Here is a 21,210-nt window from a genome sequence, read left to right as displayed (position 1 = left end):
CATCCGTGGTTTATGTAACAACAGAGGAAGAGACAGCTTTGCAGATTTAGGGAGACAAATGGTGAGAGCTGCATCTAAGAAATTCTCTGCAACTTCACAGGCATAGACAGGGCTTACTTCAAGCTGAGCGATAAAGAGGATTGCCCTAGGCATGATTTCAGAATGTGAACAAAGAAACTTCTTTGCAGTATAAAAAGCTTATACTGCTGTACATAACTCCAGGCAATTCATGTACAGCAGACGTTAAAATGCATGACTTCCAGGTAAAAGAAAGTAATACATTCAGGAACGATCTGAACCAAGGGTGGCTTTTATGCTTTAGAATAGGAGTAGCAACTTGGATGCATAAACACAAGGCATCCATAAACTCTTACCACCTACATCCATACCACTAAAATGATAGTAAAAAAAAATCACAGCTAATGACTCAAATTTCACAAGAACCTATGGGAGGATGACTAAAGTCTTATAAAATTGGTAATTTTAGAAGGAGACTTCAACCATTGTACAACAATGAGATCACAGAAGAGCAAATAGAACTGGAAACAGTTGCTGGCTGCAGATAAAAACAGAGATAATAATAATAATAAGTTGGATGGGACCTTGGAGATCATCTAGTCCAACCCCCTGCTCAGGCAGGAAACCCTATACCATTTCAGACAAATGGCTGTCCAGTCTCTTCTTAAGAACTTCCAGTGTTGGAGCATTCACCACCTCTGGAGGCAGGTTGTTCCACTGGTTAATTGTTCTAACTGTCAGAAAATTTCTCCTTAGTTCTAGGTTGCTTCTCTCTTTGGTTAGTTTCCATCCGTTGCTTCTTGTCCTGCCTTCAGGTGCTTTGGAGAATAGCTTGAATCCCTCTATTATGTCACCCCTAGTCCTTCTTTACATTAAACTAGACATACCCAACATATGTTGTTTTTTTAATCCCATTTATATCCCGCCCTTTTCCAAAGACTCAGGGCGGCTTACAATCTAAGAAGCACAAATCAATGTGCTTAGCAATGTTTAAAACATATGTTTTGTGCTTTGGATTTGCAGTGATCCAAACTGGTTAAAAATAAATCAACTGCAGATACTAAAAATGAGTTAATTCACAAAATATTGTAAAATTCCTTCCCCACCCCCGAAGCATAGAGTTGCAATGTATGCTTTCTATTCAGATTCCTATTTTTGCTGAAGGTGAAGAATAAAAAAGTTTAAAATCTATGTATTTATTTATTTAGTCATATTTGTATAGCAGCCCATTTCACAGAAAATGACTCCTAGAGTTGGACGGTGTGATTGAGATCATCAAGCCCAACCTTTTGCAAAACCATGTTCTGCAAAGTGCTCTTACCATTAGTACTTAATTTCTGACCTTTAATCAGACTCTGCTTTCTTGTAGTGTAAATCCATTATTCAGTATCCTTCACTCTGGAACAATAAAGAACAGGTCTTGACCTTCTGTGTGACATCCTTTCAGGCATTTGAAGAGTGCTATCATGTTCCTTCTTGGTTTTGTCTTCCCTAGGCTAAATGTACTTAGCACCTTCAATCTCTTTTCATAGAACTCCTGTTATGTACTGGGCTTGTGGTGATACACCACATGCCTTGCTGGAGCAGCCAATGGCTCTCCAGCAACCCAGACTGGCTGTCTCCGATCCTGCAATTGGCTACTCCACAGGTCCGCAACCCGCGGCTCCGGAGCCGCATGCGGCTCTTTCAGCCATCTCCTGCGGCTCCCAGTCCTCTGCCATGTGCAGTCCAAAAAAAAAAAAGTGGGACTAAAAAAGTTCAACCAATCAATTCAAATATGCAGGGTAGGTGCATATCTCGCCTTGGCTCCACTCTTCAGTCAAACCCTGTTCTGCGCATGCGCGCATGTACGCGCATGTGCACACATTTTTTGCGGCTCCCAGTTTTTCCTTTTGTGAGGGAACCGGTTCCGAGTGGCTCTTTCACTGTTTCAGGTTGCTGACCCCCGGGCTAGCCCCAGGCGGCAAGAGTGGTTCAAATCCATTGGCTGCCGCCTAGGGGCTAGACTATATATTGTGGCTGGTTGCAGCCCAAGTTTCAGTACAGTTCCAGCAAGAATAAAGTATGAGTTATCCTGTACTCAGCCTCGTGTCATCATTCCTGCACCCAAAAGCCCACAACTTAACAACTCCATCTCTAGTCTCCTGAACAACTTGTTGTTCTTCTTTCAACATATTTCAATTTTGCTCAATGCTTCTGAAAGGATGGTGCTCATAACTTCATACAGTATTCAGAGGAGGTTCTGACCAAAACAGGCTAGACTAGAATAATTTTTCCTGTGGATTTAGAAACCGCATTTGCATTTGTTATACAGCCACATCACATTGGTTGCCCATATTCAGTTTGCAAGCAAGTAATGTTCCAAGATTTTTTTTAAAGTGTTGTTACCAAGCCAGATGCCCCCAAATCCAGACTGCTGGGGGCCCACGATGTCATCACAAGAGGTCCACGAAAGCTTGGAAGAAATATTATGATTTAAATCTTGAGTTAAGTCTTGGGGGGGGGTGTCTGTGGCCACAAAAGGTATTTAAAAGGGGTCCGTGTTGAAGAAAAGGTTGAGAACCACTGCCCTAATTTATTCCTTTCAGCCTTGTGAAGTAATTCAGGCAAGAAACACATCCAGAAATACAAGCTCTAACTTTATTATAACGTTATATGAACAGAATCATTCATGTCTGAAAGTACATCTCTCCCTCCTTATTTTTACAGTCCAAGAAACTAGGGAGGATCCCTAGTTTTAATTTTGGTCAGTTTGTTGGGGTTTAGCACACTTCATTTAATTCAAGAAAATGGGTTAATTCAATTATCAGTTTAAGCATTTAGATAATTACCTTCCTGTTGAAGTTTACCTTGAATAAATCCTTTTTTGTTTTTGCTTGCCAGGATCATTTTGGGAAATGAGGGTTTCTTGATTGTAGTAACCATTTTGTGAATGGGCAAGTCCTTCTTTCACTATAGCCATTTTAATCCACACTCTATTCTCAATATATGCCAATCAATGCAAAATGTTGGAGATCCTTAAGGAAAAGGTATGTGACCCTCCAAGCTAACAGCAATACACTTACTGTGTCTCATATCCTCTGTAGGTTGAAGTCATCTGGCTGATCACTAGATCAGGGCTTTTCAACCTTTTCACCTATTGTACCACTTTTAGGATATGGCAATATCCAAATACCACCAGTTGCCTAGCAAGGTGTCAAAAACTTGATGACCAAAAAAAAAAAAAAGGAAAAAAGTGATGAAGTACAGGTAGTCCTTGACTTACAACAGTTTGCTTAGTGACTGTTTGAAGTTACTATGGCACTGAAAAAAGTGCCCCCCAAGCCACAGCCGAGCAGGACACCTGCCTGTCCGCCCAGCGGCGCTCTTCCTCCTGTCCGAGGTTTTCATTGTTGTGAGCATTTCTGTTGAGGATTGGCAGCGGGGGTGGGGTGAGGGGTGTAATGTATTGGGGTTTTTGCTTGTACTGATTCACATGTCTGTTTAAATGCTGCTTAATGGTTACTCAATGGTGTGTCTGTGTAATGGCTATGGACCAAGCCAGACTTGTTGTCTCCAGGAATATCATTGGTAGATTTGGGGCGGGAATGGGTTACTTTAAACCTATTGGCCGCCGCCTATTGGCCAACCATATAAGTAGCTGTGCAGCAGCCACTGTTTCAGTTCTGTTCTGCTTGACTCCAATAAAGCATGTTACTGTTTGGAACCTTCCATCTCGCTTATTGCCTACAAAGAACCAGCTACACAACAGTGTGTGTGTGTGTGTGTGTGTTGTGTTTGGTTTTTATCCCCCCCCCCTCTGCTGGGTGGTTGCAGCAGTTTTTTGTCACTTCACATGACCCTGGGACACTGTGACCATCATAAATATGAATCAGTTGCCAAGCATCTGAATGTAAATCACAAGATCCTGGACATGCTGCAACATTCCAGCTGATTGGCGCTTCTTCTAGGCTCAGCAGAAGCGCCAGGATCAGTGCTGCTTTCCAGCTGATTGGAGCTGCAGGTGGAGCCTGGCGTTGATCCTGGCGCTTCCACTGAGCCCTGACAGCCCTGCAGCTCCAGTCATCTCTTGCTCAGGCTTGTGCAGTGCTGCCACCGGTTTAGCTCATTCCCCTCCCCCGCCACCACTTTTCTAGGATGGTCGCCTACCACCTGCCAGGTGCCAGTGTACCACAGGTGGAACCCATACCACTGGTTGAAAAGCCCTGCACTAGATGGTAGCAAAGTATCAGAATTTTCTATATTCCTTTGTCATATCTACAGGTAGTGATTGCTGGGGGTTTTCAAGATCAGATCTTACGTTCATGACTTACTTATCTATCTATCTATCTATCTATCTATCTATCTATCTATCTATCTATCTATCTATCATCTATCTATCATATTTGCATAGTCGCCCATCTCACAAGAGAGTAACTTGCCTGTATACTGATGGAGCACAATTGCCAAAACAGAAAACAGAGCAGCTTGTCTGCAGGTCTGAATTAGTGGCAGAATATAAAGATGCCACAATTCATAGCCTCTCTCCAATTCCTTCCTTACCTCATCAAATGAAGCTTCATTCTCACAGTTCTCAAGCACTCGAGTGTAGAATGAGAGACCTGCAAAATCCAAAGAGAAAATGATTTTTAATATTGATAAAATGCTGTGGAAAGACAAAGCTGATTGTTAGAGTAAAAGAAGGACATCTAAAATGACCGTGTCATATATTATAAGTTGGATAGGTTTTTCATGCAATTAATTATCCGCATAGAAGCCAATGCAATAGTCAGGAGCTGTCAAGTCACATATTTGTTCTGAGTCAGGGGAAAAGCAGGAATTCTCCATTATCTGTAACTTCTATTATTCAGATGACAAACTGGAGATCTCACACCATCCATAAAGCATAATAGTCACTGGCTGCATTTACATAATTTATTTTACATGGTTATTGAATAACATTATCCTGTTTATGGGTTTGCATGATATATTTACTGTAAGAGTGAAACAAACACATGGGCTATTTTTGACTGACATACTAGGGTACATAAAGGAAAGTAAGATTATCCCTAACCAAGCGTAGCGTGTTCCACGCATGCAGCAGCTCAGTTTTCAACTGATCTCATTAAACTTTAAGATAGTCTTACTCTTCTTTGATGTACCTAACCTCATTGTAACATCCTGAATTTTATGATGAAATTATTTATTTTGTCACTTCAAAGCCAGACAGTCTCATTATTTAATTCCAGAGCAAGTTGTAAGCCTAAAAATATACACAAAATCTCTTCAGATATAGATGATTTTATCATATGAATTTTTCACTTACTAAATTTATATTCAACCTATCCTCCAAGAGCTCAAGGTGATTTCCATGGGAATCTCCCTTCTATTTACCTGTGCAACAATAAACTCAGGAAGGAGGTTGGGCTGAGAGACACTGCCTGGACTAAAGTCCCCCAGTTTATTTCCATAACTGAAGTGGGACTTCAACCTGGATCTTCCCAGTCTTTGACTAATAGTTTAGACCAGTGATGGCGAACCTTTTAGAGACCGAGTGCCCAAACTGCAACATAAAACCCACTTATGTATTGTCGGGTGCCAGGTGGGCATGGCCCATTGGCTGGGTGTGGTCTACTGGGTGAGCGTGGCCCATTGGATGGTCATGACTGCGGTGGTAACGGCAGACTGGGTGGGACTAAAAAGTTCAATCCATCAATTCCAACTTTGTGAGATCTTTTTTTTCCCCACGAGAAGTTGAAATTGATTGATGGATTGAACCTTTTTTTTGCACATGGCGGCGGAGGCCTAAAGCGAAAATATTTTATAAAATCCAGCTGAAGATCTAGGACTGGGGCGATGGCACATGTGCCCACAGAAAGGACTCTGCATGCCACCTGTGGCACGCATACCATAGGTTTGCCACCATGGGTTTAGACACTACACTGTACTAGTTACTCTGCCACTTTAGTTTATTATAAAATAAATGCACCCAAAGTAATGGAGCTCACTTTATTTAGATTTTCCAAGACAATATTGGTCAGATAGACATCAGCTGAAGGATTGTTATAACAGGGCAAACAAGATTGAGCCATAAGGATAGTTCCCTATCTGAATGCCCTTTAGATGTGTTTGATATGTTGCCCATAACCAATGGTGGGATTCAAATACATGAACAACCGGTTCTCTGTGTGGATGCCACTTCCAGAAGTCCATTGTGGGCCTGGGCAACAGAAAATTAGTTACAGGTTCTGCCAATGTGGTGCAAACCTGCTGAATCCCACCACTGCCCATAGCCCTCAGTAACCTAGGACATGGCTTAGTGTTTGCTACTTCTGGAGGGCCGCAAAGGAAGGCTAAAGAAATTTTCTGGAGGAGCCATCTGAAAGTTCCCTCATACACAATATAGAACCATAGAATCATAAGACTGGAAAGAAACTTAGAAGTCTTCTAGTCCAACCCTCCGCCCAAGGCAGGACTCCTTGTATCATACCGGACAAAAGGTTGTCCAATCTTTTGTTGAAAACTTCCAGAAATGGAGCACCCACAACTCCGGAAGGCAAGTTAGTTCTCACTGTCAGGAAATCCCTTATTTCCAGATTGGGTCTCCCTCTGACAAACTTTCCCCCATTGCTTCTTGGCTTGCCCTCAGGTCCCAAGAATTGACCCCTTCTTCCCTGTGACAACCCGTCAAGTATTGGCAGACTGTTCTCGGGTGTTCTCTAAGTCTTCTTTGTGTGCCTTTCCCCCCTAATTCCTCATACTGCAGTATTATTATTCAAACTCACTGTGACTCTTTACTTTATTAACATTAACACAAAGAGCGATCTGCCTTCAGGCCATTAACTATATCGGACAGAACTTATGGATGGCATTTGGACTTTTCTGTAAGATTTGTGGATGCTGACTTTACAATTGGTGAGAATTCTTTTGTATCCATTTCATCTCCAGCCTATTTGATCAACTCATTTGCTTGGGGGAAAAGAAAACATTAAACCAAAGGAGCCTAAATGTACAGTGGCAAGAGCCTAAAAAAACCTGACCCATCAAACACCTTATGAAAAGAGTAAAACTATCAGAGAAATTGTTAATCCTGGAATGATACATACAAGGGAAGATGATAACATGGAATTTACTTTTCGTTCACCTTTTTCTTCGATCTCTACTTTTTCAGTTTACCAGTAGAGGAAAATGTTATTAAAAATGCTAAAATATATATCCCCAATTCCCAATTAACCTCCCCTGAAAGCCAGCAGGACTTGTTCATTATTAAATCTGCCTTCTTCTAGAAATAAAAGATTGCTTATTTTTCAATTTTATTGTGTTGTGTAACATAGTGCGGCAGAATTTGTTGTTGTTAATTACTTTTTCTCTCTGTTTAAAATTCAAATATAGCTAGAGTGGTTACAAAATAAGAAACCTTGATAATTTCCCCATAGGATTGCAATCACAGTTTCACTTATATAGGATTTGGGTAATTGAAAAAGGGAAAATATTATTTCACTAGGTACAGGCAATCATCTCTTTATTTACACATATAGATCCACTTTCTGAGAGCACCCATGCTGGTTGAAGCAAAGAAATCTAATCTTTCAATTAAGTTTCCAGTCATTTCTCTATGAAACAAGATGGTAATGTTGTAGGTATTATCAGTAATAATAACACCCAACAAGTCTCGATAATTTGCAAGCAATATAGGTAGCCATCAACTTATAACCACTTGCTGAGTGACCATTCAAATGACTTATAACAGATCCTCGCACTTATGATTGTTGTACCATCCTCACGATCACATGATCAAAATCTGGCAACTTGGCAAGTGGCATGTATTTATGACACTTGCAGTGTCCCGGTGTCACATGATCAATCACTAGCTGCCTTACAAGAAGCAAAGTCAATGAAGGAAGATGGATTTGCTTAATGACTTCATGATTTACTTAAGAACTAGTGATTCATTTAACAACCAAACTAAAAGGTTGAGGTATACATACTTAACAATTTGGGGGGGGGAGAAAGGGGGCTTATGAGGGCCTCCTTAGAAACTGGATTGGTGGAACAACCAAGGCATGGTTACCACATCAGTGAGAAGGAACCATTTATTTTCTATTTCTCCTCCTTAAAGTATCCCTCTTTGAAACGCCTTTTAGGATGTTTCGATAGTTTTTTTATTCCATTCTTCCTGCTTGAAAATCAGTTTATTTATTTTATTTATTTATTTATTTGATTTGTATACCGCCCTTCTCCCGAAGGACTCAGGGTGGTGAACAGGGACATAAATATCAAAATGCTCAAATACAGAAATTGAAAACAAAGAAACTTAGAAGTCTTCTAGTCCAACCCTCCACCCAAGGCAGGACTCCTTGTATCATACCGGACAAAGGGTTGTCCAATCTTTTGTTGAAAACAAAGTTCAACATGTGTCTTCTGTTCTGAATGTGCAGTTGACTCTGCTTCTGTTCCCTACCTCTAGGGAGAAATCCAGCATTGTTTCATCAGAAGGACAAAGGTGCCAAGTTCTTCAATGACGTGAGAATCTAAGGTTCTCTTTGGATCCCACATTTAATCCACCCTCATCCCAATAATTTCCTCCTGTATATTACCTTGGTAACTTGGCAAAAAATTTACAATGTTTAAAGGAAGCTGTGTGGCTTTCCCTTCTCTTGGAGTCTGTCACTGCTTTTTAACCAATATCCCAGGAGAAAGGAAAGGCCTGGCATCCCAGCACTGAATTAATATGCAACATGAATTACATATGAACAAGAGGATCAATGACTTCATGGACTTGAATTGATTTCAGCAATTTAATACTGTTGAAAGAACCTAGATTAAACAGCAAAACAAAATACACAACAGCAACACTGGCTACTTCCAGACATATGCTTATAGTATGTAATATTCAAACTGCATTGTGTGGTGTCGACAAGAGTGCATGTTTTGGTCATTACCTATCTTTAATCTCCCTTTTGTCTGTTTGGAATAATTTGTTTAGCCAAAAAGACCTTGAAAAGCATTATGAACAGAGGATTTTCTCAAGGACAATAGCAAACTCTGTGTCAAGTGATGAGGAAATCAGGAGATTCAGTCAGTTCAAATCAGTGTAAAGATTTATTGCAATTTTAAGCTCTCTGAAAGCATCTGAGCTACTAATGGTCAAAGCAAATTGGCAGTGTATAAGAGTCAAAGGAATTCAAGGTGGGCTGGATTTAGATCTCTTGTGGGCGTGAAGGGCCTCATGACTAATGACACGTCTGACCTTTCCCTTAGGCTCAATCTGGTCATCTCCTGCAGTCTATTGCTGTTTCTCCTTTCCTTGTCCCCCACTGAAAACTTGAGTTATGTAAAAGGTGGGATAAAAATATAATCACAATAATATTTCTAACATATGCAAATGTGTTTCTCAGATCTGTACACATACTTATAAAAAAAATCTACACAACAATAGTCTGAGGCATGAAGCTACTGGCAACCTTCTAGAGAGATTCTCCCTGGGGAGAATCCCTTGACACATTATTTTCCCTTAACTGATCTCAGAAATTCAGCAAGCAACATTTTTCATTGGCAGAAACAAAGAAAGCTTTATAATAGGAAGAATCAGCTAGAAGCACAAAATGAATATTTTGAACTATGTGTTGTTAAAAGAATGCACAAAGGTATGAAGCATTTGTACAGAAGGTTAGAAAGTTTGGACATAGCATATATGCACTGTACATAGCATACAAGCACTGCTTGAGCAAGGTCAGCAAGATTGTCTGGGACACTACACATCCTCTTCATGACCTGTTTTCCTTGTTACCTTCTGGGAGGAGACTTCGTGGTATCCGAAGCAGAACATCCAGATTCAGTCACAGTTTTGTTCCATACAGTATTAACCTTGTGAACTCTCAAGCTTCCTCTTTCCGCTATGTATTCAAGATGGACAGTCATTAATATTTATCTTATTTATATGTAAGTGTGTAGGTTTATACATATGTTGTGTATAGCATGTTTATATGTTTGTTATGTATGTGTACACTTTTGAAAGCAAACAACAAAATTTCATTTTTAATGTGTACCAATGTGCCAACAGTAAAAAAATGACAATAAAAGTTATCTATCTATCTATCTATCTATCTATCTATCTATCTATCTATCTATCTATCTATCTATCTATCTGCTACTATAGGAATGAATTGGGATGGGTGCTAGGAAAGAGAGACTGAGGAGCTGGGTCAAATACTAGACATCCATCATTTAGGTTAGCACCTATTTGTATTTAATTGAAGAGTTAATCTGAATAGTGACATTATTTTACGAAGAACGTTTTAGTAATGGCTTGTTGAATAAATCTACTCTGTAAAAACAGACTATTGGGGATTAGCCATATAATTTCCCATGGCCATTGCAATGCCTATGATGCTAATAGTCTGTGGCTGCTGACTTCAAAAATTAATACGTAAGAAAAATAAATCAATTAAAGAAGGATGCCAACATCTCATAAGGTGGCCAAATTCAAAAAAACTCTATGTTCATTGTCTAACATGAAATCTAGCATGAGATTAAAGTGTTTTTAATTTGTAATTTTAAACAAATTACAAAATTAAAGTTTATGTATAAACACTTTGGTATCCAAGTGTTGTGCAGTTATGTGATGATGTGCACAATTTCAGCTCTATGCCTCAGACATCCAGATCTCATCATCTGGCCCCCAAAATCATCTAATTCTTTTCAGGTACTTCAAAATAATTTTCTTTGCACTAATGCAGAAAGCTTGTCACCACTTTCTGGAACGGATTTTTGAGTTCCTTCTAGGAATCTTGATTTCCCTCATCCTGCAGAACCCCACATCTGCTCTTTTCCATCTCACTGATCTGCTTTTTCATCTCACTGTGGATTGCTCTTTATAAAGAATGTGTGTGTGTGTGTGTGTGTGTGTGTGTGTGTGTGTAAATTTTTTTTGGGATTGCTAACAAAGAATTAAAGGGAGACTAATATGGCCATTTCAAACTCATGGCTGACTGATGAGAACAAATGAGTTTGAAATGGCCATATTAGTCTCCCTTTAATTCTTTGTTAGCAATCCAAAAAAAAAATTACACAAATATCAGCTGTCACTGTTGTGACTACAGCCTGTGGATGGCCTTGGGTTAGGCTGAAACAGGCAATAAGATTTGTCCTGTGTTTGGGGCCTGAGCTCTTCAAGGTAAGAAAGTGAAGGAAAGAAGCAGCAGAGTTTCCATAAGTGCTTTTTATTGTTGCAGGGCAAAATAACTGAATCTTGAAAACCTCTCTGCCCCATCTTATACTAAGCAAACTCAAGACAGAACATCCCAGATGGGGTGCTGGGGATAGTGGTTAAGCACTGTGCTGATCAATTAGCAGGGGTCCTGACAAGGATTTTTAACATCTCCTGGCAAACGGCCTTTCATGCTTAAAAGCAGCCACCATTGTCCCAGTCCCAGAAAACAGCAATTAATTGCCTAAACAACTACAGACCTATTGCATTAATCTCTGTAGTGATGAAATGCTTTGAAAGACTGGTTCTCCAACATCTTAGGACATGCCTCCCACTGGACTTTGACAAATATCAGTTTGCTTACAGGGGGAATAGGTCAACAGACGATGCCATAGCTACTGCTTTACATTCTGTAGCAAGCCATCTGGAGAAAGCTGGAAGCTATGTCAGGATGCTTTTCATTGATTATACCTCGGCTTTCAACACTATTCTGCTGAGCATCCTTACTGAAAAGCTGACTGACTTGAATTTTTCCCCCTCCATCTTGATTGGATTAAAGACTTTCTGAGGGACCGGCTACAAACAGTGAGGGTCGGGTCTGTTTCATCCACCTTCCTGAAGCTTTGCACTGGCTCGCCACAGGGCTGCATGCTTAGCCCCTACCTCTATTCACTGTATACATATGATTGTGTATCGTCCAACCCATCCACTACGATCATTAAGTTCACAGATAATACAACCGTAGTGGGTTTTATTACATGTGGAGATGAAACAGCGTACAGGGGGGAGGTACAAAAACTATCCTCATGGTGTCTAGAGAACAACTTGCACCTGAACATCGGCAAGACAAAGGAGATGGTGCTAGACTTCCAGAAGAAAAGAGAGGAACCTGCCCCACTTTACATCGGGGGGGGGGAGCTGTGCAGAGATAATTTCCTCCTTTAAATTCCTGGGAGTCTACCTCTGTGAAGATCTTACCTGGAAAACCAACACAACCTAGGTGGTCAGAAAGGCCCAACAGAGACTCCACTTCCTCAGGGTCTTGTGGAAGAACAAGGTAGAACAACGACTGATGATCTTCTTTTACCAGTCTACTATAGAAAGTGTCCTCACACACTGCATTGTGGTGTGGTATGCTGGCTTGACAGCCACAGATAAAAAGATACTACAGAGGGTGGTGAGCACAGCACAAAACATCGTGGGCTGTCCTCTGATTCCACTGGATGACATTGCCAGGGCCCGCTGCCTTGGAAGAATAAGGAAAATTCTCAGGAACAACTCACACCCTGGTTGGTACGTCTTTAATCTCCTACCATTGCGTAGGAAATATAGAAGTATAGCCAGGCGCACCAACAGGCTGAAGAACAGTTTCTATCCATGGGCCATCAGGCTCCTGAATGGGAAATAAACTTATGTATGATAGACTTGCGGGGCCGGCGCATTATGCAATTAGCTCACATGGTGTAACAAGATGGTGGGTTTGTTGTCATTGTGAGTTATAATGGGGGGTACATGAAGGGAGGCTCAGCCAATCTCATTGTACACGTGTACTTTGATAATAAAGGCTCATTCACTCAATCAATTGCTTTCTCATCCTTTCCAATTTCTCAGGACTGAGTAGTATCTTCTCCTACTACAGCTCTTCAGTGGTCTCTGTCCCCTTTCCCAAGACCATCTTCACACTCTCACAAGACATATCATAGACAGTCTTAAGCATATACATTTTAGTGGGTGTTTTCTTGATTTGATAGATGAGACATTGTTTGGAACTGTATTTCTTCTCTCGGTGTTCTTAAATGATTTGTATTTTACAATTCAGGATTTTATGATTTGTTTCCTTGTGGGAAATGTACATTTTGGTGCAGAGAAATAGCCTTGAGCAGCTGTACCAGAAAGACATTCCAGCTCTACAACTTGGGGGCTTTAATCACCTCCCAACTTTCCCAACCCCTCCAAGTTTCATTTCTTTCAAGAAAAATTAAGTAAAAAGGTTTGGTCTTTTTTTTTTAACTAAAAGAAGCACTAACTGGGAATTGTTCAGCTATAGAACAATCTAAAATCCAGGAGCAATCTTTATTTTTAATGAATGCCTGAAGCATTCTTAGTGAACAAAAATGGTTGATTCTTGCAATCAAGGGTTGCTTTTTGAAGATATTCAAGAAAAATACAATGTTCTGAAGCTAGTGGGTATAAAAGTGAGCAAGCAGTAGGAGTTTTGCCCCTTCTATTCATTGATAACTGGTTGTTTTTAAGATAGTGTTCAAGCCTGACTTTGCATCTGCTTAGGCTTTTTTTCAATAATTGGGGGGAATGTGCATGTTTTGCCTGTCTCAATTGTTTTGATTTGAGTCTCTTGCCTCTATGTCAGGGGCAACCAAAGATTGATTGATTACATGCCATCAAGTCATTGTCAACTTTTAGCAACCAATAGATAGATTTTCTCCATGATGATCTCCCCCTAATGTGGACCTTCAGCTCTTCCAACTGCACCCTCATTGCCACTTTAAAGGAGTCTATCCATCTTGTTGCTGATTGCTCTCTTCTTCTCTTTCCTTCTACCTTTTCCAGCATTGGAATCTTCTCCAGAAAGCTAGGTCTTGTATTGTGTCTGAAGTAGGATAATTTGAGCCTGCTCATTTGTGGGGAAACAAGAACACTGGGTTCATTCGATACATTGATTTGCTTTCTTGGCTCTCTATAGTATTCCCAAAAATTTTCTCCAAAACCAAAGTTCAAAATGGCTGCAGCTGTCTGCCACTTCATTACATGTGTAACAATGCTATAGCATAGTGTATAAAAATGGAACTAGACTTTATAGCCATGATAATGACTTTTTTTGATAACAGAAGTTAAATATTTCTGGATTATGCTGGGTTAAGGATGGTTGCCTTCAGATTTCCTAACATCTTTATGTGTGATGATCTATCACAAGACCTACATTTCAATCTATTTTGCAAGGTCAGTTCTCAGTCTAAATAAAGTATAACTATATGCAGTCAAATCCTTTTCAGAAAATCAGAATTTAATTCTCAGATCAGGAATCTTGTTTTATACCTGTATCTTTTAGAAAAGGATCTTTGGCAACTCCCATCTGGATCACATATAGCAATTTCCTCATCATCCAGTTGGATTCACTTTAATGAATTACAAGAGAAAAGCTAGTATGCTATTCTTTCAGCAAGTTGATCAAATTCCACTTGCAGAGGTTTTCAGTTGTAGAGAGTAAGTCATTTAGCCTTTTGCAGGAGAAAAGAAAATTCAGATCCAACAAGTTGCATGGTACCTTTAAGTCAAAATAATTTAAATCCTTATTTTAACATCTAGTGCTTTGGAATCTGAACCAATCAATCATCATCATCACCATCATCCTCTAAAAAAATCCCCATTTCTAACATCTAATCTTTTCTTTTGCACAGCATGTCTTTCTGTGGTGCCAAGATAAACATATTGCTCAAAAGCCTGTATCTTTCTTCCAAGATTTACTGTTGTTCTTTTACAAAAATTACAACAAAAAGGCCTCAATGGAATCATTATTGTGTATATGTGTCCTTGCTCAAACATTTTTCCTGATAATTTTTCCTCTGTACAAGAAATACAGGCCTATGGAAAGTAATTTTAGTGAAAAATCTCCTAAAGGGAAAATTAGTTAAAATGATCTTGACAATATTACTGCCACCAGTTTCTATTAATCTGCAAACTTGATGAGACTGGCAAAACAAATAAATAAATAAATATACACATTCAACTATGTCCAGCATATCTCCATATTTTTTTTGTATTATTATTTGGAGCTGCAGAAATTAAAAGGTTATTGTGGCAGTTAAGCATAACTTAACCCCAAAAGGGGTAAAGGTAAGATCCATTGTCAAGCTGGGTTCTATTCCTGGTGATGTCTTGGACATATCTATGTACTTTTATTTAGACATGGTTTATTACTGTCTACTTCCAGGATGTGTTTTTAAAGTTCTCAATCTAGCCTCCACCCTGGTATTTTTTGGGTGGTCTCCTGTCCAAGGACTAACCAGATCTGGCCTGGCTTAACTTTCTGAAATCAGCCAAGGCTAGCTAAGTACTGCCACCAATCTAGGTAAGTCATGTGAATTTGTTAAGCTCCCCACAAAGACAGATTTACAGCATCAGACTGAGGGACTTCAATAGTAAATAAGAGAAAGTGATGAACACATTTTGAGTCTTGGATCGCTGCTGTTTCTTGCTCCAACAATTTGTCTGGAGTTGAATCTGGAAAGGAAATAAATGCCTAGACTAATAATTGCAGTGATTTAGGGCAGAGGTCCCCAATCTTTTGGGCACCAGGGACCGGGTTACATGGCAAGAGTTTTTTTCACAGACGGGGTGTGGTTTTGTGTGCTGCCTGCATCCTGCAGATGGAGCTTTGCTTGTTTGTGCAGCCTGGTTTTTGGCATTCCGTGGCCCGGTACTGGTCCACGAACCAGGGGTTGGGGACTCCTGACTTAGGGCACTTGAGGGAAAGGATCCAGTAGGGCCCATACATGCACATTTTAAATGTTATGTTGTTTATTATGTGTAAATATTGATGCTACTCTTCTGTAAAACTTCTAAGTTTGCAGCTTAATATTTGTTGTTGTTGTTGTTAGTTGCGAAGTCGTGTCCGACCCATCGTGACCCTATGGACAATGTTCCTCCAGGCCTTCCTGTCCTCTACCATCTTCTGGAGTCCATCTAAGCTCACGCCTACTGCTTCAGTGACTCCATCCAGCCACCTCATTCTCTGTCGTCCCCTTCTTCTATTGCCCTCCATCTTTCCCAGCATTAGGCTCTTCTCCAGTGAGTCCTTCCTTCTCATTAGGTGGCCAAAGTATTTGAGTTTTAGCTTCAGGATCTGGCCTTCTAAAGAGCAGTCAGGGTTGATCTCCTCTAGGACTGACCGGTTTGATCGCCTTGCAGTCCAAGGAACTCGCAGGAGTCTTCTCCAGCACCATAGTTCAAAGGCTTCAATTCTTTGGCTCTCAGCCTTTCTTATGGTCCAGCTTTCATTGCCATACATTGCAACTGGGAAGACCATAGCCTTGACTATACGCGCTTTTGTTGACAGGGTGATGTCTCTGCTTTTTAGTGTGCTGTCTAGATTTGCCATGGCTTTCCTCCCCAGGAGCAAGCGTCTTTTAATTTCTTGGCTACAGTCCCCATCTGCAGTGATCTTGGAGCCCAGGAAAATAAAATCTGTCACTACCTCCATTTCTTCCCCATCTATTTGCCAGGAATTGAGAGGGCCGGATGCCATGATCTTGGTTTTCTTAATGTTTAGTTTCAACCCAAGTTTTGCACTCTCCTTCTTCACCCGCCACAAGAGGCTCTTTTAGTTCTTCTAGCTTAATATTACATATATGCATTCAGAAAATAAACAAAACACATGCTCTGCAGAACACATCCTCTCCAGCAGCCAATACTCAGATAAACAGGGATTTAACACCAGACAAACAATCAAGCAGAAAACAATACTTCAACCAAGGCACTACCAAGGAGAAAACCACACCCCCACCAACACTGACAGGGCAAGCAACTGTACAGAAACCAGAACAAATCCCACACTCTCTTGAACTGATGATATAACCTAGTCGGATAATGAAACATCTGCAAGCAAACAGCCAAACTCAGAAAGCACCAAGAACTCCACAAAAAATTAAACATAATAAATAAATAAATAAAATCCTTTCGTTGTTACTGTATAATATCAAAAATAGTTCCAGGGATACTTCCTGTACAGGGGCATTCCCCATTGGATTTGGGATAGCCCTACGATAATGACTTTGGTTATTCGTTCTTTGCCTGAGACAGCACATTTCATGGGCAAGACTTGGTTTGGTGGCTTTTAATTTCCTACTGCGGTTACTTACTTCTGTTACCATTGGCAGAATCTTCCACAGTAGGTTGATTGGTCCCAAAACTCGGAAAATCTTTGCTAGTTTCTTACTTATTTCATCAGATGGTATTATATCACATGGACAAGGCAAGTAGCTTTTCCTTTACTCCCCAGCAAAACACTCCAGCTCAAACTCTCTATTGAGGATAGATGTTCTGTACCAGCCTGCTACCAGCCCTGCAGAAAAGGCAGGGACAACCCCTTTACAAACGGCAAGAGGCTGGAATTAAGCCTGCCAAATTTATTAACATAAAACAGCAAAACAAGACACCAACCATGAAACAGGAGCTATGAAACAGGAACTAATCAAGTGGTTGCCTTCAGCAAACCAGCCCTCCCACGCATTCCCCTTTTATACAGTTCAGGGCGTGGCTTCTCTCTGCCTCCTTCCGAGGTGCCCCATTGCCTTCCTCTGTTTACTCCTGATTGACTGCCTCCTGCGTCGGGCGTCCTTGAACAGGCCAGCTGTGGGTCATCTTCATCCACGCTGTCAGGCTCACACAGCTGGGTCTCTGTCGTGACCAGGTGGGAGGGGCCTGGCTGAGGGCTCTCATCAGCAAGCTCTTCAACCCCCTCAGCAAGCTCTTCAACACCCCCCTCCTCCTCTGAGTCGTCCGACCCAACTGCCGAACCCACAGGCTGACCCTGAATCACAACAATAGATTGCTGTAGCATTTTCTTGATCTAACTGTCAAGTTTCTGACATATGACACTAGCCCTGAACTCTTTTTGTACCATTTGCCCCGGCAAATGTGATCATTAAAAATAGGAGTGCTTCTGCACATATCCAGAATGTCCCTCCCTCATCTTTAATAACAGAGAAGCAGAGAACAGTATTTCAAGGCAAAAGATGGGATTTCATGCCACAAGATTATTTTTATCATCTATCAACCTCAGGGAGCAGCTGCATTTTCTGAATGGGGCAATATGCCTCAAACCATTTCCAAGGATGAGGAGTATTCCACTAAATCTCATGGTACTAAGTAGTGTGCAAGAGCCATTTGAGGGAGAGCTTCAGATTGCACTGGAGTAAAATCTGTCATGAATAGACTAAATGGGGAGACTAGGTTCCAAAATTCAACATGCATTAAAAAAAAAAAGAACTGGGAAAATTTTATTTTGAATCAGCATCAATATTGTGAAAAGTTCTAAGTATTAGGACTGGAACTTCACCCTGTCCTCATATGTAACAAGTGTGCCATTCTACATTACAGATCTTGTTTGCAAGTTACCCTTGACCTTAGATGTAGGGGGCTGTGTAACTTGCAGCTGCATTTGCCTTTTACTAAAGAAAAATATCCTTGAAGCCTGTGTCCAGAATCGATAATAGGCATTTAAGAACCACTCACATATACACACAATGCATGCACAATATTTTTGAAATAGGAGATATAAAAACATTCCTATCACGCCAACTATTTCAAAAATCCTTTTTAAAAAGTGTAATAAAAAGCCACCATTTTTTAACAGTTAAGATTAAAATATGTGTAAAGAAATACTCCTTAAACCCATATGGTTGCATTCTTTTTCCTTTTTCCTCATCAATTGTTTTCTTTCTAATTCTCCCCCCCCCCAAGTTTTATTTCTGCTCAGAGCTGGGAAGGGGACAAAGGTTGGTCCTTATAATGAATTGGGGCAGCAGATGTGTTGATTAGAACTGATGTGGGGTCTAAGGAGATAAGTTAAGTAGGAGTGTTCCAGTTGAACAAACTCAGGATCTAATCCAATATGTCTAATTCAATTTATCAGAAAGTCTCCAGATTGTGTTTCTGGCATAATATTTCTATTCTAAGATGCACGCTTACCTCTATTTGGAAATTTTGCTAGGCTTTCCACTTATTCTTGTCTGCTGGTTGACTTGACCTGAGATAGTTTACAGATAAATATATTTATATTCTTGGACACAAGGATAAGCTGGTGTAGAAGTTAGACAACTATCAAGAAATCTGGGTGGATTTCCTTAACTCGTTTGGGCATCATCAGAAAATCAACTTGATTTTAGTTGATGAGGTCCATGCATTATTTTCTCTTATGGCTGGTTCTGAATTTCAGAAAACAAACACCTGAAAACGCAAACCATTTCACTTTTAAGTCCAGGATGTTTTCCATGTGAGAAGAAAAATATTATTTGATATAGTATCTCAGAAATAATACTTATGACATTCTTTGTTCATATATTGTCATGTATATACTAAATGGACACTCCATGGAGGTGTCATGCAATAGCTGTGATGCTAATAGAACATATAAATTGAAAAAGTCAGAGCAGATTTTATATCAACTACAAATCATAGCCCATTTCTCCAGTAACCATTTATACTGTCCTTCAGTATAATTCAACCCTTATTCTGCCAATGTAACAGGGGTGAGGGCAGGTGTTATATTGTCTCAGTGATGATTAGGTGATGCTATAAATGTTTAGTGGAAAATAAGTATACCATAACTTTAGTCAAGCCACTTTCCAATTTCAGCTCTAACTCCACTCCCCTAGACAACATGAAGATCAAAAGGTTTACATTTTGCAAATCAGCATTAGTGCGAGCACTAACTTTCTGCAGTGCTGTATAAAAACAATGTGGATTATTATATATAGTGAGCACTCAGCAGAGAACAGTGGCAATGTGTATCTTTCAAAGCTGTGTGCATACATTTAAAGCAATACTTTGTATGCCAGCGGTTCCACGTTCAACCCTGGCATCTCCAGCAAAAGCTGAGAAAGCGCTCTGCTCAAAATGGGGAAGTGCTTCTGCCAATTCTTGTGTCAGGATCTGACAAACTGCTGTTTAGGAGGCAACTTGCTTGTAACCCCTATCACAATTCACTTGCTATTTCCACCAAATGGGTACCTCATTGTAAAAACCTTGCCATGTCTGAAGCATTGCAGAGATGCAGGAGTGTGCCACATGTTACATATTTTCAAAAAATGTGACATTTAAAATGACCCTGAAGTTTTTATTGGCACTCTTCTTCTTCTTCCTCTCTGTCCTCATTCAAAAGCTCAAAAATGTCTACTTGTGTAATTGCAAGCACGATAATTCTTTGAATAAGAAAACAAACCATAGTCAACAATAACATACCAACTCAGTCCTCAGATCCTAACTGGATGGAAAAACTATGGTTTGGAACCTCTGAGGGTTCTTCAGACATAATGTGGCTCCAAACTGAAGGAGCTGCATCACCAGGGCTTGCTGACTCCAGAACCTGCCAGTTAAACAACAACAGCCACAACTCCAAGGAGCACTAGTCCAGGCAAAATAGGTGCATGAGCTATTCTTTTCCAGAATGAAGCCGCCCAAACACTAGGAGAGTGAGAGCATCCTTCCCCAGAGTCATGCCCTTGTTCTGCAGGGTTGAGACTCCTCTGCAGAGAACTTTCCCTTCCCTGGGACATGCAGACCGGCACACAAACAGGCACCTATCTTGCAGCATCAAAAAGAGCACCTCTGCTGCAGGCTACACAACTGGGGGCATGTACCTCTGAAAGCCACCTTGGCTATCCTGTCCGCTTTGCCTCTCAGGTTGGTGACCCTCTTCAAACGCACGATCAAGGCCATGGTGGGCTGGTGGCCGGGAGTGCACTCTGCTGTTGTTGCTACAAACTGGCAATGAAAGGCAATGGGCACAACGTTTGGAGCAGATATGGGGATCCAGCCGGGCTGCCTTCAGAGCTGTGTCACCCTCCTCTTCTCTTTGCCTGCTGAGCCTCCCTGCAGCTCTTCAGCTGGAAAGCGACCTCCTCCCATCCCGGTCCAGATCAGGAGCTGTAAACCAGAGCTGCTGTGCCAATTGGGCTGCCTGCGAAGCAGTAAAGTGACTGCTGGCTCTCAATTATTCAGGAGCTGTCGCTGGAAAGTCCCGCTCGGCGCTCTCTTCACGCTGCCCGGACTGGTCCCTTGCTCCAGGCAGGACTCTCCCCATCCTTCCACCGCTTTTAGCAGGAGGAGAAAGAGGATGCTAAACGCGAAGTCGCTTCACGACGCCTCTCCTGCCCAAAGCAACGTGACTTTTGCCTGGGGAAGCCAGGATAACGGAGGAGCATCCCTCCACCACGCTGGCTTTGGCCCCAGGGGCTGGAGCTACGGCTGGCGTGCCTTAACTGCTT

At 40.9% G+C, this 21,210-nt stretch overlaps 1 protein-coding gene across 1 annotated transcript in view; it reads right to left on the bottom strand.

Moving 5' to 3' along the window:
• Positions 1–20,662, bottom strand: part of OTOF (otoferlin) — a gene marked incomplete at both ends in the record, with an annotated part of 162,620 nt that extends 141,958 nt beyond the window's left edge. The window contains 2 exons of the mRNA XM_083378964.1: positions 4,561–4,619; positions 20,584–20,662. Coding sequence (XP_083235090.1) covers positions 4,561–4,619; positions 20,584–20,662 — 138 coding nt within the window. The remainder of the gene's footprint in view (positions 1–4,560; positions 4,620–20,583) is intronic.
• Positions 20,663–21,210: the final 548 nt, after the last annotated feature.

Source organism: Vipera ursinii, assembly GCF_947247035.1.
Source record: "Vipera ursinii genome assembly, chromosome: 1".
Taxonomy (NCBI): domain Eukaryota; kingdom Metazoa; phylum Chordata; class Lepidosauria; order Squamata; family Viperidae; genus Vipera; species Vipera ursinii.
This window is presented reverse-complemented; position numbering and strand designations above follow the sequence as displayed.